This window comes from Pteropus alecto, unplaced genomic scaffold, assembly GCF_000325575.1.
Source record: "Pteropus alecto unplaced genomic scaffold, ASM32557v1 scaffold237, whole genome shotgun sequence".
Taxonomy (NCBI): domain Eukaryota; kingdom Metazoa; phylum Chordata; class Mammalia; order Chiroptera; family Pteropodidae; genus Pteropus; species Pteropus alecto.
In genome coordinates, this window is record NW_006440624.1 from 2227442 (window position 1) to 2254310 (window position 26869).

At 33.7% G+C, this 26869-nt stretch overlaps 1 protein-coding gene and 1 pseudogene across 1 annotated transcript; one reads left to right on the forward strand and one right to left on the reverse strand.

Moving 5' to 3' along the window:
- LOC102895771 overlaps positions 1 to 5108 on the reverse strand; it is a 5826-nt pseudogene extending 718 nt beyond the window's left edge.
- Positions 5109 to 6949: 1841 nt separating this feature from the next.
- Positions 6950 to 25324, forward strand: AFP (alpha fetoprotein). Its single transcript, XM_006917302.1, has 14 exons — positions 6950 to 7063; positions 7876 to 7927; positions 8847 to 8979; positions 10935 to 11146; positions 12255 to 12387; positions 13616 to 13713; positions 16228 to 16357; positions 18049 to 18263; positions 19784 to 19916; positions 20459 to 20556; positions 21108 to 21246; positions 22830 to 23053; positions 24193 to 24325; positions 25280 to 25324. The coding sequence occupies exons 1-14, from the start codon at positions 6982 to 6984 to the stop codon at positions 25322 to 25324; spliced, it is 1827 nt and encodes a 608-aa protein (XP_006917364.1). The 5' UTR covers positions 6950 to 6981.
- Positions 25325 to 26869: the final 1545 nt, after the last annotated feature.

Below are 26869 nucleotides of genomic sequence, written 5' to 3' on the forward strand. Positions count from 1 at the left end.
GGGAGTTCCAGACTCTCAGCCCCACTGTGCTTAGAGCTGGAATTTAAACACACATGGTTCCGACTCTTGAGAGCAAGCCTATTTAATGATATCAGTAATTTATTTATCTTTCTCTTCAACTAGATAGCTTTTCTCAGCAAAAGGGACTGTGAATTAGAAGCCCATGTGTCTCTCTTGGCACTTAGCATAACCTGATACATAATGGGTATTTAATAACAATTAGATAAATAAATTGATTTATATTATGCGCTATAAATATTCTAAACTACAAATCACGGAATTTGGACTTATAATAATATCCTAGACTTCCAAATAGTAAATACTGTAAGTTGAATTTTATGCAAATTTGAATCATGCTTTAAGATAATAATAATGGGACAATCTATTTAAAAAATGTGAAATAATGAAATTTCTCTCAAATTAAAGTACATAAAAAATTGCATATTCAAAACTGATAAATCTAGTAATGTTCCATATGAAGGTATCATTTTTGTATCAGTTCATCTGATCTAAAATTATCTAAATTATCCTTGTTGTGTGAGTAACTGATGAACAAATACATGAATACTTGCATGACACCAAGTATTGCATGATATATTTTGGATATATCTTTTGGAAAAGGTAGAATCATGACTAATGAAAGATTTTATGTTAATAAAATGTTACAGGTGATGATTGATAAATAGGTGGATTAGTATATGAAAAATACTGCATGCAAATGAACAGATGACTTTTCCATATTTACTCTTTACAGCCATTCAGGTCTTACTCAGGTCTGAATATATGTCACAAATTTTCTTCATTTATTCACTTAGTCAATTGATATCTGGACCTTAAGGACTGGTTCCTTAAAAAACTGGTCTTAAGAATTTCAAGGGAAGAATTGAATTAAAGAGCAGTAGTACTGAAGAGTAAGGAGTGGTACCACGAGGCTTGTTGTAAAGAGACAGAGAGTGAAATATTTGGGTCAGTGAAAACCCTTACCTACCTCAGGTGGAGTAATTTGCTTGGTGATTTGAGGAGCCACACAGTTAAGTATCAGGAGTCATAGACATCTTCCAGTGATGGAAGGAGACATCAACAAGGCAGATATACTCGAAAGTTTCAGATAATCTTAGCCCATATTTTTGGGCTTGGTACTAGGGCAAGGGTCTATAAGGGATCAGAGTGTAGAGTTTGCTCCAGTGCCTGTTACAAAGAATGTGTGCCAAAATTAAGATGCCTTTACATTATGGAAAAGATAATCTCTTTATTTAAAAAAAATTACAATAAGAAAAAAAAAGGTAGAATACCGCGAAAAATACCCAGGTATTCGCTCCACTGCTTGTTTCCAGTGCTGAAGTTGTGGGTCTTTCTTATTTAGAAAAGTATCGAATGAGAGCGCTGGCCTCCCTAACTTTGTGATGGGGTGAACAACAAAACCATTACTTGAGACAAAACTGATTCAACACAAAAATGATTGCAAGGTATCGAGGCTGGGAATGGAGAAGTGCTCTGACCTATTTTATTACCTTTTTTATGACAAAAGTGTGGGACCACAGTGCCATCCACTCACAAATTCTTACCGCTTACAGAATACTGGCAAACACATACATTATTCTTCTTTAGGAACATAAATATCAAGCAGCATTTCTCTAAAGAGGAATTGTTTAGAAATATAGTCTATGTTCTGGAAAGCAGCAGGCTTTGCTTAAAAAACAATAAATAATAATTCCAGGTTTTTATTCTATATGTTTCACATGAAAGAATGTATATTTATACAGGGTGTGTGTGTGTGTGTGTGATAGTTTGCTTAGGGTGCCATAACAAGATACCATAGACCATGTAGCTTAAACAACAGAAATTTATTTTCTCACACTTCTGGAACCTGGAAAGTCCAAGATCAAGTTTCTTGCAGGGTTCACATTGGGGGTTAGGACTTCAACATGAATTTTGGGAGAACAAACATTTAACTCATAATAGTCTGTGAAATCCCTGGACCATGTAGGAGGTTTTTCTGAATCTCTTATGACAATCAGACATCTCTCAGCCTTGCTGAGAAAAGGGAGTTTCCAGCAATTATGCCGATGATGGCATAAGGCCAGAGACTTCCTTTGTCATTTCTCGTACCTTGTCATTGCTATAGAAGCTGGGAAGAGAGGTTTTATAATATTTCCTTATCAGAGAAAGTATATATCATTACAAAAAAAGTATTTAGAAAGGGCTTTTTCTGTGTAAGTTATCATTCTAGGACTTTTAAGAGATGTTTTCAAAATATTGTTTTCCTCAAGCAGTTTATAATCTTTTACAGTCTGTAGACCAGTTCAGCTGCAGACCCATGTCTAGCCTAGCATGAGCAGCCAACACATATAAGGAGAAATGCTATTAATGGATCATAGATTTTAGTGAAATTTATTTCCAATTGGCCCTTGACTTACTTTGCTCTATCTCTGCTTGATTTGCTTATATTGATGTCTTACTTCACCTTGCTGACCTCGTGACACTTCTGTCTTCTAAATGTGGCAGGCAGATTAGCTGCTTTCTTTAATCCCTCTCACATTGTTCCTGTTGTAGAAGGGAGTTAAAAATGCTCTTTCCTCCTGGAAAAAAAAAAAAAAAGAAGTAAAATCTTTTTGGTGAAGGAAAACTGTCTTTTTTTTTTTTTTTTTGAGAAAGATACTTTCATGACTTTTGGGTGGCAGCAAATGTGACAGGTGGTCTCCTCCCTCCAGAGCATGATTTATGATTTATAAAGGCTCAGATTAAACACAGGGAGAGATTGTTTGCTCTGCCTGACAACAATAATAGGAAAGGAATGTAAAAGCTGGGACTAGTTGAGAAAGTATAAGAAAGGAAGAGGGGGAGAGACTAGGAAAGGAGATCGGTCAGGGTTCAGCATGAGGAGAGTCAGGTAGTGTTGACACAAGATAAAACAAGCCTCTTCATGTTTGATTTTAAGTTCCTTGATACAAACTTGTGTTGCGGGTTCTTTGAAAAAGTGACTGAGGGGTAACCAATATAGGGCTTATGACAAAGAAGAGATAGCATGTATAGGAGAGAGGATAAAGCCTAGGTAAAGATAGACTTTTGCAGCACCACGAAATAAGAGCGGGAGGTGCCAAAGATAAACGCAAGCAGTCCTCCCTGATTCCTGAATTCTTAGAAATTTGGAGAGGGTGATGTTGGCAATTCTGGTTGCTCTCCATAGATGAGATCAGCATGGGACTGAAAGTAGTAAATCTAAAGGGACAAGAAGACCCTCTTGGGCTGGAGGACATTCGTCCTCCTAGAATGTGAATTCTCTGTGCTCTATGGAGTGTTTTAAGCTCTACGACTTGCGACCAGACTCGTTAGCTTCCACTGAAGACTCAAGGCACTGTCTACTTCTCAAAATTGTCCCAGGGCTTCTAGATCCTGAATATCAGAGAAAATATAAATGCAAACATTTTAGTAATGTTCTGTGGTGAGAAGGGTGTTTGTGTAAAATGAATAAGTGGGGGCAGTTAGTGATTCTGACTACAACAATCGAATTCAGTGCCATTCATTTTTCACTTAAGGTTCTGCTTTGTGTCGGGCATTGTACTAGGCACTACAGGAGTCACAAAGATGAGTCCTTGAATCCAAGAAGTCACCTATCTAGGAAGAATTACATAAAGTTATAAGTGACTGTGATATAAGTTCACACGAGAAGTACCACGAAAAAGCAATCTAAAAAGTGTTATGAGTTGTCAAAGTTAAGAAGGTTATACTCTACTTAGGGAGTAATCAGATATACATTCAAGAAGAATTATTTTATAGAAAACTTTATGAATAAAGTTTTTTAGAGCATCAATAAGGAAGGGAAAAAGAGATAAAACAAACAAACAAATAAACTTTCATATAACCAACCACTCACACTAACCAACAACAAAAAAGATGGATCCCAGAAAGAATAAGTAGTCCATCATTATCTGAAGAGATGGCATTTTCTAGCAACCACGTGTATAGTTTAACTTCTGTGAAGAAGAGTATATCTAATCTTCAACATTAATAGCAATGCTAATCATAGAAGTAATTATTATCTTTTTAAAATGTCTGTCAGGTTATCAGATACTTTAGTTACATGATTTCATCTATATCTAAAAAAACTTCAGGGGAAATATTATTTTTATTATATATGTGAGAAAATTAAGAAACAGAGTGATTAAATCATTTGCCTAATTTTATACAGCTTTATGGCTAATAATTGACACAGTCAAGATTAGAATCTGTCTGATACCAAAGTCCAGTTTACTGTGCTTTGATGCTTCTGAGCAGTTTCATAGATTTATGAAAAAGTAAACAAAGTCAGAATTAGAGCAATGGAAAAGCATTTGATGTGAACTATGTACTTAGACTAAACTTTGAGCAAAGACGCTTACAGATCAAGGGTTGTTTGCAATTAGTAGACAAACTCTGGTTCAAAGCTCCTCTTTAATGCCTGTCTCTTAAACCTTGGTGTTCCTCTGGTCCCTCTTTTCACTGCAATCCCTCCTCCAATCACATGGCTACGATAACTCTCTACAAGACAATAATTTCTGAATTTCTGTTTATAGCTACAATTAAGAAATACTATTCAAATGCCCATTTTCTCCACTTCAGGGTCTTAAAGACACTTGAACATGCAAACCCCAGCGTTCTGCTTAATAGTTACACTAAGTCAACAGGCATAAACCAGGACTATTTGAATAAACTGGTCTGTCTTAAGCTCAGTACAGCCCAAACTGAACACGTATTCAATAGGTAAGTTCTTTTGGTTTTATCTCATTCATACCACTTAACTGCATCCATAACTCTCATTTCCTGTTAGCACTACTTCCATCCAGGCCACTTACTGGATTATTGCAAAAACTTCCTAGCTTGTCTCCTTATCACAATCTCGCCCCTCTCCGTAACAAGAGAGATGCTTTCGAAACACAACTGTAATTTTTACTAGCTTCCTTTTGTAGTCTCCTCTTACCTACATTTGCCCAGACACTCTTCTTTACCTCTTTATTTGGCTCGCTTCCAAATTTTTTTCCTGTCTCTGGTAAGATGTTACTTACTCCAGGAATTCTTACCTGACACCCTTCGAAGATGTCAGGTGTTTCTCTTTTCACTTCACTTATCATTGTATCTATCATACTACATTGTGATTGCTGTCTCTCGTATGAGATGGTAAATGCAGTGAGAGCAGGATGGTGATTGCTTCTTGTTGCTGATTATTCACATCAAATTGCAGTGCCTGGTATGCAGACTCATCTTTTTGTTGAAAGAATAAATAGAACTCCATCTATTAAGTACTACTCTGCGCAAGGCCTTGTTCTTAGCCACTTATGCTCATTAATTTATTTAATTCACTCATGAAGGAGGTCCAATTACCATCCTCATTTTATAGATGACAAAAATAAAGCCCAGAGAAATTAAATAACTCAACCAAAGTCGTATAGCAAATAGGGGCAGGGAAAAATTCAAACCTGTTTAACTAGGATATTGCATTGCCTTTCTGGCCATATGGCAGGGCATTACAGAGATCTGCTTGGTAAGGGAGAATGTGAAAGAAGATTAAAGGAAGACACAAAACCAGCACAATATTAGAGCAAAAATACAAATCAGACCTGGACTGACAGTAAGGTGGTTACTCCTGGTTTAGTCTCATTGGCATCTCAATGAATGAGACTGTGGCTGACACAACAACCTCTAGCTTGATGTGCGCATATTACTTATAGTTACATGTCTATTTATATGTACATCTATAATATTGAAATAATCACCATTTCATAAATTTCTACTATTTGCCAGGCTTTTTACATATGTCCCCTCTAAGCTTTTGATGAAACGATGAGATCGACTTGCCTAACCTTGAGCATATTTCCGTCATTAAATATTCTTCCACAAAATTATTTTCCTGACTGCATATTATTCCATCTTATGAATGTATCATATTTATATATTTCCTATTGTAGCTTATTTTATTTTTAACATTAACTGATATTAATTATTAATATCATTAGCATTAATATTAATATTAATTAGAACAGTAAATCACTTGCGAAGCTTTAGAAAATAGTGATGTGTAGGTCCCAATTTCAAAGAAACAGATTTAATTTGGCTGAGTGCAGTCTAGCAATTGGGAATTTAAAAGTTCCTCTAACAATTTTAATGTGCAGCCAAGACTGAGTACCTTTATAGATAGAGAAGATATGAGGTGAATCACTCCTAGAATCAGGTGGCATTTGTAAGTACCTTATATTTATTATTAACATAATACTAAATATTATGAGTTGCTAAATGAACAGTGAATCTGACCTATTTCACAGTTTGACACACCTGCAAAATTATTTTGTAACAAACAAAATTATAGGACTTGGTTCATCAGGGTTTGTGCTCTAAGTTTTCCATGTTAAGCCATACACAGTATACTGAATACTTAGAAATGGACCTTATTGACAACTTGGGTGAAAAAGATTTTTAAGCTAAACAATGACATAATAATCAAGCAATAGATTCTTCAGTTAAAATCCGAGTTGGTCAAATAATGTATCCAGCACATGGCATATGATAGGTAGTCAAATAATATTTTTTAATGAGTTAATTCATTTAGTTGAATTTCATGTAAAATCTGTTTTTTTTTTCTTTATAGCCTCATTAACTTTTTAATTTGAAAGAACTTGATTATTGTACATTTTAGGGAAAAATTATCTCTGAATACTCTGTGGTTCGAGAGGAATATTTGTTATACGTGCAACATGAAATGAATTTACAAGTTTTTTCTTTTTCTGCCCCAAAGAAGCCTGTGTCCTTGAACATTAAATACAAATAATCCTTGTGCTGTTAATTATTGGCAAGTTGTCCATTTGCAACCCAAGGAAATAAAGTAACAGATATACCAATAAAAGATTACTAGTTAACAGGTATTGCTTGGGAAGGGTATAAAAGAATTTCAGCATGATTTTCAATATTCTGTCCTCATCATTGCCAACAACAACGAAATAACCAACGACCATGAAGTGGGCCTTATCAATTTTTTTAATTTTACTAAATATTACTGAATCCAGAACAATGCATAGCAATATGTATGGAATGGGTAAGATATTTTGTGGCATTTTTTTTTTTGTCTTTTGTTTATATCAAAATTCTTAAATTTGAATTTGTTCATTTGTCTTGATTTATTTATCACACTGTTCCACACAGAGGAAAAATATTTAATTAATGAATATCTTTAAATGAATGATAACCCTGTAAATTTATGAGAAATTTACAAAGTATGGCAGTGTTTAACATTATCTATGAGTGGTTTGTATGCTCCATATTGAATTAATTTTCTTGGTAAATTATTTAATTGGTATACATATTTATTTTGATATATATGTGTACACACACACACACACACACACACACACACACACACTAGGCCATAATCCTGGCTCTTTCACATAAAAAAACCCTTCAGACTGGTAAAATGAGTAATGTAGGCAACACCTTTATTCTTTACTTCAGAAAAAAAGGGTCATTATTTGACTGAAGAGAAACTGTGACTGGGATACAAACGGGCAGCAAACTGTGGTGTGAACATGTTTAAAGGATGACTAAAATTAATATTTTTAATCATTTGATTTCCAAGCCTATTAGAATGTCACAGTACAGGGGAGAACCAAACAACTGGAAGATAGAAAAATTTGGATTTTAGTTCTAAGTCTACTATAAATTATTTTTAATTTAATTCTTAGTTTTCTCAGGTACAAAATTAAGATGTTTGGATAGATGATCCCTAATGTCTTCTCATTTTGAAAATTATATAGTTCTAACTATAATCACAAACATTTACATGTGATAATGATTAATTTCCTGATTGCAATTGAAAACATCATTTCTCATAAAGTTTATTTTTCTTTCTAGCTTCCATATTGAATTCTTCCCAATGTTCTGCAGAAGTGAATTTAGTTGACCTGTAAGTTTTGCTTGTATTAATTCACTTTAAATATGCAAAGGAATGATAATTTAAGTTGAGTAATTAAATGAAATTGGATAACCCTATGAATTTTTAAAAGTATAAAAGCAAATTGGACAATGTCAAAAAAGTCATTTATGTTGAATATTGAGTTGACAATGAAGAGGTCGAGCTGTTGGTTTGTGCCTTCAATGTGAACCTCTAGATTCCTTGCAATTCCGTGAGAGAAATCAGATTTTAGAAACTGAAGATTAGTATCTGATCAGTGGCAACAATATATGAATTCAGGTATTTTTCTCATCAATACCAATAAGATGATATGCAATATTCTCTATTCTGAATACTATTTAAATCTTTGTAGTAAAAAAAGAGGCGGTAAAATATTCTATTTTATTTTTTGTGTAGAGGTTATGTTTTTCTCTTGAATGCTATCTTTCTGTTCCACACTTCTGAAGTTTCTAATAAGGGAATTTAAAGTAATGTGTTACTACTACTGTTTGAACACAGAATCCCGCTAAAGCAGTGCTTTGGGTGAAACCATGAGTTCTATAGTCTTGGAACAGAACTTGATTAGGCTGGGAGTAAACACAGGTGGAGGTCTGATGACCAATTCTTTGCTTAAATTTAAGAGGAACTATAAAGAATATAGATAAACTCAATTAGAGTTGCATTACAAAAAAAATAAGAACTATTCTTAGGGGAAATACATTTATTTTGATTCTTAACAGATATATTTATATTTGTGGGCATAGGGTCAAGAAAAAGACTGACATTTTTCCTGGATGAGTAGAACCTAATTTCACATAAAGTTTTAGCAATGGTCACCCCCCTAAACAGGTCAAAACATAGCAGAAAACAAAAACAGAAGAAGAAGCTTGTTATGTCTGTTCCTTAAGCATTCATACGTACTTTTTTTTAGAGCTACCATATTTTTTGCCCAGTTTGTTCAAGAAGCTACTTATAAGGAAGTAAACAAAATGGTGAAAGATGTATTGACTGTAATTGAGAAACCGAATGGCAGTGAGCAACCTTCAGGATGTCTGGAAAACCAAGTGAGTGAATTATTGAAAAAAAACACTGTGATATTTGACCAAAATTTAATATGCAGAAGAGAAGATATAAGGATGGCATGAGAAATGCTAGTAAATATTTGAAGAACTGTTATATGAAAGAGGCATTAGATTAATTCTGAATTGCTGAAGTGAAGATGATAAAAGAGAAAACAACGAGTGCCTATTGTAAAGAGAATATAAGTATAGTGACTAAGAGCTAAGGTTCTGAAATAAGAGTATTTGCGTAACCACGGGCATATTTCTTAACTTCTTTTAGTTTTAGTTTCCTATCTATGAAATAAGGAATAATAATAGCTGCCATTTCAGGATTGTCATGGGGATTGATATAATAGTAGGAGTTGATTTTTATTAAGCACACAGTGACAGGTATTATTCTAGGAAGTGATATATACACATTGATAATCAAAATGTTTTAGACATAGAACACAGCACTGATGAATCAGAATGGACATCCAGTGAGCCAAGAGACTCTGTCTGGGGCTTATTAGAAGAATATCATCTTTGTTTACAAATATAAATTTATTAAAAATTTACAATAATCCCAGGGTATAGATGCTAATCTTCCAGTTGAGAAAGCTAAGGCCCAGAAAGTTTAAGTAACTTGCTTAGGGGAGCCCAGAACCAGGATTTAAACTAGGCCATCAAGTTCCAGAACTAAAAACCTTGGTAGCCTACAATATAGTGAATATGAGGTGCATAGCATATATGTGTGGTTGACAGATTGAGCAAACAAACAGCAATAACAAAACATGAAGCCCACTTAAATTTGAATTTCAGATAAATAATGAATACTTTTTTGTATAAGGATATCCTAATGTAGAAAATCTAATAAATAATAATTACTATTGTTTATTTTACCTCAATATAGAAAAGAACTTTATAATGATTAAGGTTACCCAAGTATGGAACAAAATGCCCAGCGAAGCCTTTGTTGTGGTGGGTTGATAAAGCGGCCAGAAAACCATGTGTTTGAAATATTGCAGAGGAGATGCCCTTTTAAAGATATAATTTCCAACTCTGAATTTGACAATTTAATAAAAATCTCTGTTTTGCATCTCTATTTATGGCTTGTCCTGATAATTTTCTAAAAATGAGTATAAATTAAACAATATAAAATCCATATTGCAACTTAACCTCCACGGAGAGATTCAAGGTAATGTTACAGATTGGTGATTTATCTTCATGACTTAAAGTCATGATTTTTATGTAGATTGGGAACTGGAAGTCTTAAGATATCCAGGATTCTCTAAATATCAGCAGTTATAAAAGCTAAATAAAGTTTCCTGAAATAATGAAAACACATGTATTCCTCATGGTTGTTCTCCATAATATTGGTATTGTCACCTGATTTTGGTAAAATTAAGGCAACAAAAAAGGATTTTAAATATTTAAAATGTACATTTTAAAACATTTTAGCTAAATCTATAATTATGACCCATGAAAAGTGTTTGATGCTATTTTTATTCCATTTCAAATTATTTCTATTTTTATCTAAAAATAATATACAATTTTAGATTAATGTCTTATGAGAATTCCATGTGGAATGAGAATCTATGTCTGAAAAGTGGCTTATATTAAAAAAGAAGAACCTATATCATGAGGCCAAATTAGTGATAATATAAAAGGAAAAAACAAAATATTTCAAAAAAATTGGGGGGAAACAAAATATTGCATGGCCTTTTTTCCTTTAAAATAAAAAAAAAATTGTTTAATGGTCCTGTGTGTTACTCAAGATTGGAAACTAAAATTCCATTTCTCAAAAAGCATAAAAAAAAGCTATCTCATCAAGCTAAAACTAAATATATTCAATTGTATGGAGAATTATTTTCTTAATTTATAGTCCCTATTTTAGATATTAGAAAACTTTTCATGTGTATTGCAGAATTTTTAACTAATGTTAGTTGTTTTTCATTAAAAATAAAATTTTCCTATAGCTATCTGCCTTTCTGGAAGAAATTTGCCATGAGAAGGAAATTCCTCAAAAGTATGGACTTTTAGACTGCTGCAGCCAACGTGAAGAGGAAAGACATAATTGTTTACTCACACACAAAAATGCTGCTCCAGCATCCATCCCACCTTTCCAAGTTCCAGAACCTGTCACAAGTTGTAAAGCATATGAAGAAAGCAGGGAGATATTCATGAACCGGTAAGGATCCAATTTAAAAGTAGATTAACACCCCAGAAAGGGAGCGGTACCGAGCAGAATCTAGTATTTCTGCAATTTACAGATGTACTCTAAAACATGGAGAAGTAGAAGTAATGTTTGGTCTTTGATCTGCTGAGGTCCTGCACTAGGAAATTAGGTGAGCAACTTTCAGCGTGTTTTAATGTTTCATAGCATGCTAGATAGATGCAGTAGAAACCTCGCATCAGACCCACCAGTTGTTTCTTTAGTCTCGAGCTACACCTTGATTTTTCCCTTCTAATCTTTCAATTTTAGCTTGCACAAGAATATATCAGTACCACACAAATTTGGCTCCTTCTGGAGCCAAATACTTGGTGTATGTGTTGAACAAATATATTGGAAATTAAACAATTTCAACAATCCAGGAATGTTTAAGAAATACAAACGTGGCTAACACTAATTGTGCACTTAGGATGTTATAGGAAGATGTGGGCTTGGCACATATGATAAGATTAATGCTCACAAACAATTTTTGACATCTCCTTGTCTTCTTCTTCCCCTGTCTTTCTCTTCCCATTTTGCAGATGAGGAGATTAAAATTAGAGAGTTAGAACAATTGGCTGAGGGCACACTGCTAGTACAGCCCCAAGCTGGGGTTTGAATTCAGGTTCTCTGTTGGGGAAGCATGTATCTAACGCTTAATCAATTCTGCCTCCTATGTTGCTGCCTAAACCAGAGAACTAGGGAGACTGCCCTTAGAATATTTCTGCTTTGGCAGTCTCCAAGTTGGATAATTTTATTCCACACTGATGAGGGACAAAAAAAAAAATCTACCTTTCTGTTTTACTTGGTGGTGGTCTGACCTTGCTGACCTCTGAAACATATCTGAGTAGGCTTATCGAAAAGGACACTTTAATAAGAATTATAGTCAGCTTTTCTGACCATTTTGTTCTTGAATTAGAATGTAGTATCAGTTGTCAGATTTTTCCCCCCCATGCTTTGTAGTGAGGAAAATTTTTGTCAGCACACGGAAAAAATATGAAATTTTAAACATAGTCCAGAGTCCAGTTCCAAGCAGTAGTCTTATTTTATGTGATTGTAAATCTTACAGTTCTATTTCATTTTACAGATGCATCTACGAGATAGCAAGAAGGCATCCGTTCCTGTATGCACCTACACTTCTTTCTTTGGCTTCTCACTATGACAAAATAATTCCACCTTGTTGCAAAGCTGAAAATGCAGTTGAATGCTTCCAAACAAAGGTGTTATATTTGTGTGAATATCTGAACCAATAGTTTCATCTGGCTATGACTCATGAAAACCAAGCACAGTTAAAAATGGAAATATGCTTTGTGCGTGGAATATTATTTCCAGAATAGAGCACATTTCAGCAGTTTGATATTCTTTGGGCTGAAAAAAACTAGATTTGCTTTCTTTTTAATCATTAATTTATTCATTCATTCAGCCAACATTATTTTGTTATTAAGGAAGTGAGTTTTGTGGGACTAAAGAAAGACAAAAGTAAAGGTAATGAAATATATATAATGACATAAATGAGAGAGGAGTAAAGTAAAAGAAGGAAGTGAAAGAAGATGGAGTAGAAGGAGCAGAAGGAGAGAGAAAACAGTGAAAAGAAAACTATGATAAATGCTTTATATTCACTATTTCTATTAATCCTTAGAACAAACTTAAAGTGTAAGTACAATTGACCCTTGAACAACATGGGGATTAGGGATTCTGATCCCCATAGTTGAAAATCTGCACATAACTTTTGACTCTCCCAAAACTTAACTATCCTTGGTATCTATGGGGGATCGGTTTCAGGACCCCCCCCCAAATACCAAAATCCATGTATGTTCAAGTCCCTTATGTAAAATGGCCTAGATCAACACATATAGTCAGTCCTTCACATCCACGGACCATAAACAATACAGGTACTTATTTTTAAAATCCACGTATAAATGGACGTGCAGAGTTCAAACTCATGTTGTTCAAGAGTCAACTATATTATTGTCATTTAACAAACAAGAAAACTTAAGTTCAGAGAGTTAGAAAATATCCACAGTTTACTTGTCACAGAAGTCCTACAATAAAAATTCCCTAAGAATTTGACTATTCTCAGAATATCAGGCTATGATACAATCTTATGTTTTGTGACTAAACATTTAATAAATTATAAGCCTTAAATTATAAGCCTTCAGTCTGTCTTAAAGTTGTTTAAAAGTAGTTGTTTATTCATTATTTCAAACATAAAAATTACAAAGCTTTGTTTCAAGGTATTTTTTCAAAAATCTGTCTGGCATAGATGCATATAAACCAACCCAAAAGAATGAATAAATAATACAGTTCTGCAAAAATGTGTTACATTTACAATTTTTAGTAAAAATTTTTTATAGGTTTTATATTTTAGCTATCTGTTGTTTTTATAATTATTAGAACTTGTAAAAGAAAATACATGCTTTCTTAATGCTTTGTTTTTTCTATATCTAGGCAGCATCAATTACAAAAGAATTGAAAGAAAGCAGCTTGCTAAATCAACATATATGTTCAGTAATGAGAAATTTTGGACCCCGAACCTTCCAAGCCATGTAAGTTCTCTCTAGGGAAGAAGAGGAGATCTGCAGAACTACCATTTTGCAGTTTGTGTCCATTTTCTCTTTGTCACTATTATAGAGAATGATGTTTTCTTTGATCAGAGCTAGTGTGATTAAGAATCATGAAATCTTAGGCTTGGAAGGAAGCTAACAGATCAGTCTGCTGTTTCACACTTGTTAACCCAGATGAGATAATACTTAGAGAACTTCTGAGATTACACTATTTTTCTAGATATTTTTTAAGTCCTGGCTTATAATCAATTTATACCACATAGACAACATTTTCCTAAACTTCCTTCAAATTATTAAATGTGCATCAATTATTATATGTGCATCATTTAATATTTTCGGCTTAAGAAGAAACTTTTTTATATTAATTCTGCTTCCTAGTCTCCTATGAAGTCCATTATATCAATCGTTGCTTACTATGAAAATGTTCACTTGAGTCAATAATATTAGAATCTAATGTCAGGAGAAAAAAAATTGTGCTTGAAGAACTAGCATGTGTTCTTTCTCCTAGCTGATGAAAGCAATGTGACTCACTGAAGTTTGTTTTCTTGTCTCAGCTGCTAAAAATCTAAAAGGGAAATTTGGAATTTTTCAATGCCCATGTTAGCACTTACATTTTTCCTTCTCCTTTTTTTCTTAATTGTCTTTGTCTACCAATTATTTCTCGCTCTCGCTCTCGCTCTCGCTCTCTCTCTCTCTCTCTCTCTCTCTCTCTCTCTCTCATCTACCTACCTACATGCACATTCTTGCATACTTTCTCTCCTAGACCAAAATAAAGCAATGTGGCCAAAATTAATGACTCTGAGAACATTTATAGACCTTGTATTTCTTTTTTAAATTCAATTTATCTTTAACTAAAACTCTCTCTCTCTCTCTCTCTCTCTCATCTACCTCTTTCTCATCTTTGTTGTTATGGCAAAAAAAAATATAATATAAACCCAGTTAAATCATCTAATTCAACGTCTTCATTTTGACACATGAGTAACCCCGAGGGCCAGAGATATTAACATAATTTGCTAAAGACCACAATACTGGACATCAGAATCCAGTTTTTCTAGTTCTTTATCATAATTTATTTTCATTATTCCTGTTTGTCTACTATATCAGTAATCTCTAACTGTCTGTGTCATTACAATTGAGACATTGAGGTCAGATGTGGAAATCAGAATTACCAGTGGTTTAGAATTGTGCTATCAAATATGAGAGCTATCAGCCACATGTAGCTCCTACACTAGTGCAAATGAGGAACTGTGCTCTGAGTGTAAAATATACACCAGTTTCAAAGACTTAGTATGAAGAAGGCAATGTACAATATCTCATTAATAGATTTTTATGTTGATTACATATTAAAATGATATTATTTTTGACATGTAGTGTTAAAATATATTATTAAAGTGAATATAACCGGTTCCATTTTATTTTTTAACGGGGCTACAAGAAACATTTAAATTACATATCTGGTTTAAAGTACTCTTCAAATTTTATGATGAATTATTTCTAGTATAGGAAAACATCTGAGCTGCTAATCAGAGTATTAAGTATATGCATTTGAAGTTTCTTTCTTTCTTTATTTGTTTGTTAAATGACACATTTAAAAATATTGTACACAGTGGAGACCTAGATTAAAGTTTTTAGTCATGGAGTTAATTCCAGGATTAACTGGAATTTCTTCTAGGAAGAGATCAACCTTATGCTTAACCCTCTCTATTAGAAACTTAAAGATTGACTCATGAACTGGTTTATTTAAATTTATCTTAGTAATAAAATATAAATTAGATATTATTATAATGACTTATTATTTGATATCCATAAGTGATTAAACTTAAATGTTGTAAATTTATGAAGACAATCCATCTTCATCAGTGGCGGCAACACTACCAACTTCCCTGGCAGCAGCAGTTTTACTTAGACAGCTCTTAAACATAATGGAATATGCAGAAGGAATAAGAATTTTTTATTTCTTACTTCCTTTTGGGTCACACTACATATCTGGCATGATGACACATCTGAATGTTTAGTCTGCTCCACTTTCTTGTCCCATTTTATTGATTTGCACATATGCACCTCTCCCTATATTCTCAGAAGTATTTTTTTCCCTTTCAGGCAAAAAATGATTATTATCCTCATGGAATTTACCATTTCTTAATGTTTATCCTTTTCTATTTTTTCCGTGCAACTCACTACAATGATTCCAAACATTTAATGTCAGGGTCGAATAGCAAAAAGATAAATTTTATTTTCATTTACAGGAAAAAAAAGAAAGATAAATTACTTCCAAATCATTGGTAGGGCCAGTCTCAGTTAATAGAGCCACTGTCTTGAAAAACAGGGCTGGAATCAACAAGATTTATTACACTTTTCCTTTTCTTTTTAAGCAATAAGAACATTTCACTTCTTTTTTTTTTTATTTTGGAGTTTCAACTATATGAATATTCTATAAATGTTATTTAATTTTGATAGATAACCAAGATTGATTTCTAATTCTTCTTTCCCTTCTAGAACCATTACAAAACTGAGTCAAAAATTTTCCAAAGCTAATTTTACTGAAATTCAGAAACTGGCCCTGGACGTGGCTCACACACATGAGGAATGTTGCAGAGGAAACGTGCTGGAGTGTCTGCAGGATGGGGTGACAAGTCTTGCTTCCTAAAAAAGAGATATTTTCACTCCCTTTTCTTTCTTTTGCTTTCATTATAAATGGGAGAAGGCTATCTGACTTGAGTTCATCACAGGTTATGGCAAGTAGCTGACTCAGTGAAGTTGCAGACTTCTTGATAGAGAAACAAACTTGTTTTGTTTTGTTTTGTTTTATTGATCCTGCCTTTTACATAAGGGATTCTCTGCTCATTCTTAATTCCGAAGAAGATAGTAAGTTCTCGGAAGGCCTCCACATCAGATCTTGGGGAACAGACTCTTTACTTTTAATGTATTTATTTTTTATCCACTTTTTCTTTGATTTGACAAATATATATTGAATACTTTCTATGCACTAGCCACTGAGAAGGACAAGAGGCCTGTCTATTCCCAAATTACTCCCTCTCTGGTCCCCTGTGATATACCTTCTTTTCCAAGGAGGCTTAAATATGGTTTCCAGAAGGTCGAAAGTGAGAATTAAATGCTCATTTCAGCCCAGTCCTGTGGCACTTTGGCTGAGATAGTCTTCGAAGTCAGAAAAAAGCTGAGACTGCAGGAAAGGCCTGAGAGTGACAGGCTTGAGTACAGACAGAGATCCTGGAGTAAGGAGTTAGGGAAGATGAACTGAAAGGCGGCCAACTCAAAGACAAATTTACCTATTTCATTTATTTTTCTTTTTAGAAATATTTATCTGCATATTAGGACAGTAATAAGATCTATTTTGCTATTCTTTGAAGTCTGTTTTCTCAGTTTTAATTGATACATTTATTAATTTGTATGGTCATTAAAAATATTAGTTTTTCAATTTTTGGACCTCAGTATCACCTTTTCTTTTAAAGTGGAAAAATTAATTTTAGTATGGTATGTGAGTTGAATTTTAACGGCTGAATAATGAGTTCTAACTGTCCCTACTGAGAATGCACAGAATGTTCAGTCCTGTGACAGGAATATATAACTTCTGCTTCTTTCTAGCCACTTAGGTGTGCTGCCATTTCATTATTTATAGACTGCCCTCTGGAGGTCACAGTGAGTCACTGCAGACTGTTCTGTTAAGATGGAACAGAAAATTTGCTCTATGTGTTATGACAACAGCAAATGTTATGTATTAGCAAATCTCAACACTAATAGAAAGATATACATCAGTGTGCATGTCATTTGATTTGAAGAGTACATTTCTCTCTTGTTTTAAAAAATTTCTTATTAAAATAAAAGAGTAGGTTTTAGGTGACAACTATGAAAAGAATTGAGCAAACGGGTAAATGAAAAGGAGTGAGGAAATGCAAAGTAGGGACAAAGTGCAAAAATGGGAGATGAGGTAAAATGTCTTCTTTCTTTTTCCTTCCTTCTTTTCTTTTCTTTTTCTCCTTCCCTTCCTTCCTACCCCTACTTCCCTATTTCTCTCCCTTCTTCTCTCCCTCCTTCCTTCCCTCCTTCCCTCCATCTCTCCTTCCCGCCTTCCTTCCTTCCTTCCTTCCTTCCTTCCTTCCTTCCTTCCTTCTTCCCTCTCTCCCTCCCTCTGTTCCTCTTTCCTTTCCTCCCCTCCTTTATGCTGTTTTCACTTCCTTCCTTCCTTCCTTCCTTCCTTCCTTCTTTCCCTCTTTCCAAGCTTCCTGCCTTAAAATGACCCCGAGGTCCTAAATTAAAGAACAAATCTTAAAATCTTATACTTTATTTTTCTTATTACAGGGAAAAATTATGTCCTACATATGCTCTCAACAAGCTACTCTGTCAAGCAAAATAGCAGAATGCTGCAAATTGCCCATTCTTGAACTCGGTCAATGCATAATACATGCAGAAAATGATGACAAACCTGAAGGGTTATCTCCGACTATAAATAGGTTTTTAGGAGAGAGAGATTTCAACCAATTTTCTTCAAGAGATAAAGATCTCTTCATGGCAAGGTAACACACTTTGTAAATGTATGTTCACACAAGTAAAGATTATTATGTGGTTGATAGCTTTGTGTTGTTGAAATGGAGAAGGAAGGCTATGGTTTTTGAGCCTATCTTATAGTGATGAGACTTTCACCATTACTATAATTAGTTGGCTGGCTTTTTAGGTTGTATTTTATTTTGTATGAATTTCTCTGGAATCAGAAGCGTGGCCATTACTGTATGGGTTACTCATATGAAGACTACAATTGAACTTCTACATGAGATATTAATATTTTTGTAATAAAAAGGGCTGATGATTAAGTGTGTGCTTTTTCACTGTGCATGTTTTAAAAACCTTTCTCCAAAATATAACTCAATAGATAATGCTAGGTAGAAGAGCTTTTATTGGAATAGTTTGTTTGCTATTTATTGAACACGTTTGCTTTCGTAAGAAAATAAAATGGTGTTTAGAGACACTTACAGTGTGGTAGTTTGTTATGATGTAATTGATAGGACATGTTCTCATTCTGTTTGCCTTTAAGGGAAGCAAGCAGTTTATACATTTTCCTTTATTGTATAGTGTGTATCTATGGACACTATTAGAGGAGGGATTTCTGCAGCTCTTATACTTAATGATCTCCAAGGGTCTTTCTAAATGTAAGAGTCTGCTTCTAATGTAGTAATAAAAATAATGGCCCATTTTTTTCTTTAATATTCCCTGAGGATATTACTCTATTGCTACATTAAAGTTAGACATTCACACATTGTTTGCATAGCTAAATAAAATTATGCAAATGAGAACAGAATCCAGATTTAAGAAACTCATACTGACAAATTATTGGTGGCAGAACTAACATAACATATTTCTATAATCTGGATTACAATAAGTAAATTCAAGAATTATCTTTAAATTTAAATATCCATACACATCCACAGCTAATTAAAAAAAAAAATTATCCAATAGAAGCAGTTCTTCCATTGAAAAGGTTCTTTGCAGTAGATATTTTCTCAGCTGAGAATGATCTTTCCTAAGACACTCATGTGGCTTCCTTCGCCCAGGTTTCTGGTCCAAAAGAGCTACCCAAAGAAAATTTCCTTGGCTACACACTCTGACTTAGTTGCCACCCTTTTCCCTCTCTTCTATCTTCATTTCTCTTCATAGATTTATCACTACCGGAACTTAGATGACCTATTTCTTGCTTATTCCGTTTTGTCTCCTTATAACATATGCTTTTGAGAGGTCAGGCAGTTTAGCTGCTTAAAGAAATGCTTGCGTAGAGTAGGCACTGGAAAAATATGTGTTGAATAAATAAATGTGAAGTGCACAATTAAAAATCCAAAGTGAAGGGTGCAAAAGAAAAGAAAGCATCATTTGAAAACAATTTGAGGGATTATAATTCGTACTAATAGTTTTGCTATGCATATAGTTTAAATCATATTTGATATTCTGAGTTGTTTATATGAATTTTAACTTCTGCATGCCATATAACAAAATGATAGTTTTTCTCTTAATTCTAATAACATGATTTTTTTCACACGTATTTCAGATTTACTTACGAATATTCGAGAAGACATCCTAAGCTTGCTGTCCCGGTAATTCTCAGAGTTGCTAAAGGATACCAGGAGTTATTGGAGAAGTGTTCCCAGTCTGAAAACCCTCTTGAATGCCAGGATAAAGGGGTAAATTGTTTTAGCTTTTTAGGGAGAATCTGAAAGACTGGACTGATATTATCTATTAAAAATGCTTTTAGTTTGAAAATATCTAGTTATCTAGTGGTTAGCTGGTTTTATCTATTAACTAGTCACCTAGATATTAAATAGTTATTAACTAGCAGTCAACCATTAGTGGCTTATTTTATAAATAAAAATATTACCCAAAATTTCTTTGACACACAGAATAAAAATAATAATAATTTTTGAACAGCTCCAGAAAGGCAAGAATTTTTGTAGAAAGAAATGTAATCCTTTATCCAAAGATTAAATTCTGTCATCAAATAACTTTGTGATTCACAAAGTTTTAAACTTAATATTCTCAAAGTCCATTTGCTTTAATTCTCACAATTCATACTTTGCCATCTTTAATATTAAAAAAAAAAACCCTCCAAAATTGCTTTCTTTAAGACTAGTATCATAATAGAATAAAATATTATTGAGCAATTTTACGTACAAAGTTATATGACCGGGAAGAGAAAAAATCTACCTAATAATGCTTGTATTTTCAGGAAGAAGAATTAGAGAAATATATCCAGGAGAGCCAAGCACTGGCAAAGCGAAGCTGTGGCCTCTTCCAGAAACTAGGAGAATATTACTTACAAAATGCGTATGTTTTTTTAGCAACTTAAAATTATGAATTGATGAGGGGAATCTGCATGTAAATTAGTCACCGTGGCTATTCTAATTTCAGCCTGTATTTCAGATTGGAAGTCGATCACCCAATTTCACCTGAGAGAAGACAACTTTTCCCATTCCCCTCATTTAGGAAATGACAATGGCCCATGAAATCTGATCTGTGGCACTAGCTTTGGGTTTCACTAAGTCATGCAGATTTTTGCAATAAAGCCATTCTGTCATAGTCTATTATAGTTAAAACACCAAGAGATCAAAGTCAAAATCAATGAAGCTTCTGAGGTTGGGAATAGGAGTCCACCTGGCCAGAGTTTGTTTTTCCATTGTGTTTTGTTGGTATAACAGGAGTATAGGAGTGGTTGTTAGAGTAAATACATCTCAAAAGTTTGGTACAGATACCATGTGGATAAAAAAATGAGCCGAGTTCATGTCTTCTGATAACAACAGAGGGTCTTTGAGAAGAAGTGAGGAGTCCAAAAGCTCGTAAATGGCTCAACAGGATTTGGTAAATAATGCCTTTTTCAGGTTTCTTGTTGCTTACACAAAGAAAGCTCCTCAGCTGACCCCACCTGAACTGATGGCTGCCACCAGGAAAATGGCAATCGCAGCAGCCACTTGTTGCCAGCTCAGTGAGGACAAACAATTGGCCTGTGGTGAGGGAGCGGTGAGTGTTTTGTTTAGTCTCATCTTGTTTCTGTTTTGTTTGATTAAAATAGCTTCATAATTCTCATTTAGGGAAAATGGCAAAAACCAAGGTAGAGGTGACTTTAATAGACTTGTTTAATTAATTACAGTTGGAAGGAGTACAAGAACTCAGCTCTGAATGGTTAGCATGTGTCCAGGCTTTCCGTCCTTCTAGAATGGCTGGTGGAAGTGCAACCAGTGTATTCAACAATGTCTGAGGAAGCTTTATGTACAGGAAAGGTAGAATGACCAAACACCTCATTCGTTTCATGATTTCTTTTTTTTTCATTCACTAAATATTAACTTTAACTTTAAAAAGAAAAAAAAGAAAAACTTCATCTTTGATAGATAAAAATTAGTCATTTTATTTTTAGCCATACCCATTTTATTACTTTTTGTAGTATAATCTTATGATATTAGGAACAATTTGTACAGGGTATAAGGTTCAGAACAGGGTAAGTTTCATGTTCCCAACAGTTAAATAATTAATGTCACTAACATCATACATATGATTACAAGTTGATTTTCTTCATTAATTTTTTCTCTTAAAGTCACTATGTGAACAAAACTCTATATAATTTTTTTTCCTTATCCTCTTTTTGATGATGAAGAGTTATTTGCTATTTAGTCTTCATAGCTTGGAACTTTTTACCAAAGACTAAAAGTAAATAGAAGGAGAATTTCCTGTGATTAAGCATCATCATTGTCATTTACTGAATTCCACATGTTGGGAGGATGCAGGATGTAATAGCTCAGAAGTGTAGGTTCTGGAGTATTCCTGTCTACAATCCCATTCTGCTTTCACCACTTAGTCATGTCACACTGGGGAAGTTAGTTATCTCACTGAGCTTGAGCTTTATCATCAGACCTTTGAGAATAAAGATTGTACCACCCTCATAGAATGGCTGTCACAAGGTAATCCACCTAACTCACTCAGCACTAGCCTGATATATAGTATGCACACAAAATATGTTGGCCTTTATTACAAGTTATTAGTAGGTACTTAAGAAATATTTCTGAGTAGTGGAAGGTAAGAGGATTCTACATTAGGAAAGCCTTAAACATACACATATACATATACATATACACATACACACACACTCTATTCAGTTAGGACTCTCTCTATACATACATGAAAGGACCAGGTTTGTGCTATTCTTACCTTCAGAAAGTGATTTTCTGGATCTCAGAAGTAAAATGGAAAACTCAGCTAGATAAACATGGAAAATGTAAGCCGTGTATTGATTTCCTAGGTCAGGGCAGAAATTTTTTCTTCTTTGGAAGCATGTTTCAAATAGCTGACACAAATAGCTGAAGGGACTTTCTTCAACATCACCTGGGAACATCTGTCGCTAAATGCTGAGATTTATTCCAAACAAATGGATAAACAAGAACCCACAATGTGGCAGCACACGGTCCTGCACAGACAGCGAATTTTCCTGTAATGTTAATTAAAAATTATTAGACATTAAGAATGAAGAAAGCAATTTTCTGGAAACCTGAATCAATCTTATGGCTAATGCTCAACCTCTTTTCTTTCTTTTTTCTCATTCTCCTAACTAGGCTGACCTTATTATTGGACAATTATGCATCAGGAATGAAGAGACTCCTGTAAACCCTAGTGTTGGCCAGTGCTGCACTTCTTCATATGCCAGTAGGAGGCCATGCTTCAGCAGCTTGGTGGTAGATGAAACATATGTCCCTCCACCATTCTCTGATGACAAGTTCATCTTCCATAAAGATCTGTGCCAAGCTCAGGGTGTAGCACTGCAAACTATGAAGCAACGGTACGAAATTGTTATTTGCCAGCATGGAGAAGACTGACAACATCAAATAGCAGTTGAGATTTCCATCTTACACATTCAACATTCTTGCGATCATTAGGAGAAGTACCCCCAAATCCTGAAAGTGGCTTTTAAAATAGTTTTGTCTCAGTGTCAGCAGTATCACCGAGACATGGGCCTGGAAAAAATCACTAAAGAGGACAATTTCCTGTTATTAAAAATAGTCTCCATTATAACTATTGTAATACATTTAGAGATTGAGAGAAAATGGGAAATCTATTTGGAGGAATTAGGAAATATCTTTGCAGTAATCTGAGTACTTCCATTCCAAAGTACTAGAAAAATACTATTGCATCCTTTTTAGTTTTACATTATTTACTCTTTGAAGAGAATAATCATAATATTTGATTGAACTATGAAATATGAGTGTTAAGAAATAGAAGGCACATTTCAGTTCATTGTGGGAGGCATTCCGAAATGGTGATGGCAGTGTAAGTCAATGCAATTCATGTTCTCCAAATTCCCATGCATTTTAATACTGCTTGCTTTGTAAATGGTTTTCCTTCATTTTGGAAAACCTGTTCTTCCCTTTTGTCTCTGTCACAAGTCAGGGCATGATTCAAGGTACAGTAGGATGGCTACCTCCTCTGGCAAGTCTTCTCTATTGTCCTATTCAACATTAATTCCAATATGAAATTATTGCTAAATGAATAGTGCAGGCAATTAGTGTGGCCAGTGCTCAGGTAAGGGTGTGATAATTATGAATGGCAGGGGTTTGGAAATCTGGACCGTTGAGTATGGATAAGACATAATTTAGAAGAGAGAACTGGAAAGGATATTCTGGGTAAGTAAGAAAAAGACTGTATTTCAATACATATAGGAATGGTGAAACTATGAAATCATGTTTCATCTATAATCTGCACCAGTACAGACCAGTGAGACACTTGACCATGTTTCTAGCCTCAGTCTTTCTAATGAGAGTGTTAGACTAGATATATGAGCTAAGTCTGACGATGTATTGATGGAATGAGGGTTTAGAGTGAGGGTTGCTAGGGCTCTGAAAATTCTCTATTAAGAAGATTTTAGAAAAATGTAATTGAATAACAGACTTCTCTTGTATTTTGTTTTGTTTTGAATCATAGGTTTCTCATTAACCTTGTGAAGCAAAAGCCACAAATAACAGAAGAACAACTTGAGGCTGTCATTTCAGATTTCTCTGCCCTACTAGAAAAGTGCTGCCAGGGTCATGAACAGGAAGTCTGCTTTGCAGAAGAGGTATATACAACTCATTTTCACACTCAAAATGCTTGGTACAGAATTTTCTACAATGAATAATGAAAAGAATACCCCACTGATCTATACCTTTAAAAAAATGCCAGAGAGATTTAAATGTCATTTAGAAAGAGATTGAAGAATTTTATAACATTTAAAAATAATTAGTTTTCTCAACAAATATTAGAAAGAAATATAATTTTAAAACACATTAATAAAATTAGTAATTTTGATTTATTTTCTAGTAGAGAAAATGATAAAGTGAATATATAATTACTTGATAATAATTTAATTTCTGACCTAAAATTTATCAGTTTAGTTAATTGGATTAAAAAGATTTAATAACAAATGAATTGTCCAAACAGGATACTGGGGGAATATTTATAGAAAATATATTTGAACTCATTTGGAAGCATGCCTTTAAATATCAACAGAGTAGTAATTAGGAATTATCTTAATGTAAATATTTAGCAATGTTAGCTATATTTGAAACTGGCTACATTTTGTAAGCCTTTAGTTTGTGTTACTTAATATATTTGACTATAGCATCACTATATTTTTAAATATATTCTATAACTTAGCCTTTTTGCCAATTTTATCTGTTTTATAATGTAAAAGTTTATATTTTTAATATAAAGATAGGTAACATTTAGAAGTGTTGAGTTTTTCAATAGGCAATATAACTAAGTGTGTTTGAGTGTGTACACTTATAAGTATGTGACAGTGTTTTAGAGATTAGTACAAGAAAAAAAAATCTACTATTGATATGAGTAGATTATTTTTCTCTCTGGCTTTCATTGTCCTAGTTTGTAGGCATCAGAATTGTATATCTCGATTTTTGATTTCATTAATCTATAAATCTGTGAATTCACCCTTGGATAGTAGAGAATTAACTGTATGACTGGCACATTCATTTATTTCTTTATCTAATGATTCTTATCTTTTCTTAATTTGCAGGGTCCAAAACTGATTTCAAAAACTCGTGCAGCTTTGGAAGTTTAAATGACTTCAGGTAACAAAAAATTTAGACAAGGCTAAATTATATGTTGACTTTCCCCCTATCAATTCATAATGAAATATATACTAAGAGCTATCATTAAATATCATTAAAAAATAAATGCAATTTAATAAAAAAATTTATTTTAAAGATGCTGAAACAAAATTATGCCCACAATGTTAAATTAGTGACTCAACTAACTTGAAATTCTTTAGGGTATTTCAAAGGCTTCAGAAAAAGGACATCAGAATACCTTCCTCTCTAATATATTTCTGAAATAAAATAATAGAACCAGTTACCTTCTGCACCTATTCATTTAATTAGTACTTAATGTATTTTTGTTCATATTACAGGGGGAAGAGAAGACAAAATACGTCTTTATGGTTTGGTGTGAAATTTTCTCTTTAATTCTAAATGACTTGGTACTTTTTATGAATTAATAAAATGATGAAAACTTTTATGTGAGATTTCCTTACCTTAGAAATAAAACATCTTCAACTGATTTTTTTTTCCTAGGCTGCTTATTTATGAAAACTTAAAGATGATTTCTTTAAATAGTTTTGTATACCATAGTCTGAAGCAGATTACAGTCAAAAAGTATTGAGCATTGGTTATTGTAGGAGATTAAATCCTCTCAAGGATGGATTTATAACACTTAAGGCTACATTATTTGGTGAAATAAAAAAATGTTCCCAAATTAAGCTGTTTGGGAACTGTTTGGTGCTGCTGTGGCACATCGTTCATTAAATGACCACTTTCATTTAACAGATAATCTAGGGATGAGAAAAGAAATTGTTATATTTTTAGAGGATCCATCAAAAATGCTGCTACTCAAAGTTTAATATTTACTTTTTTCTCAATTTTGTTCAGTTTTCTATTCACAGACATTTTAAAACATAATTGTTAACTGTACTGTAGTTGTTTTGAGTGAACATAATTAATATTTTTATCAATTAACTTTTATTTCACAAATATCTATTGAACAATCACTGGGTACAAGGTCCTGTTCTGGGTCACAGTCCTCCTGTTGCTTCAGTACAGAAGGAAGCAGCTAATAGCAATGGATTGTGTTATAATAGATATGATGACACATTGCTGAGACAATCAAAGAGTAGGTGAGACCAATTCTGATTGGGGGAAGTTTCTCATTGGAAGAGACAAACACTTAAAAAGAGTCTTAGAAAATGAGTGGGTATTTATCAGTTCAAGTAAAAGAGAAACCCAGTTTATGAAAGAGTATAACAGCTTATCACAAAAGATAAATAATTTTAGGGGAGGACAGATTGGGTAGAAAAGGTATAGGTATGGAAGATGAGGCAAGATATGCAAGCTATGTATATGTGAGATTGAGCCAGATTCTCCTGGGCTTTGGACAATATTTCATAGGTAACGGAGGACCAAAGTGATGTCTAAGCAGAGGAGAGCCATCAGTAGTTAGCTTTTAGAAAGATAACTCATGATATGGAAGCTAGGGAGTAGGGAGAGGAGAAGGAGTAGAGAGGGGCAAGGTCAGCAAGTGGTGACAAAAAGATCAGTCTACCAGTAGGGAG

Bases quoted from the DNA above. Each gene is read 5' to 3' on its own strand.
- AFP (XM_006917302.1), top strand. From the start codon at position 6,982: ATGAAGTGGGCCTTATCAATTTTTTTAATTTTACTAAATATTACTGAA. The intron at 12,388-13,615 runs GTGTTATATTTG...TTCTATATCTAG, and splicing joins TTGAATGCTTCCAAACAAAG to GCAGCATCAATTACAAAAGA. The intron at 24,326-25,279 runs GTATATACAACT...CTTAATTTGCAG, and splicing joins AAGTCTGCTTTGCAGAAGAG to GGTCCAAAACTGATTTCAAA.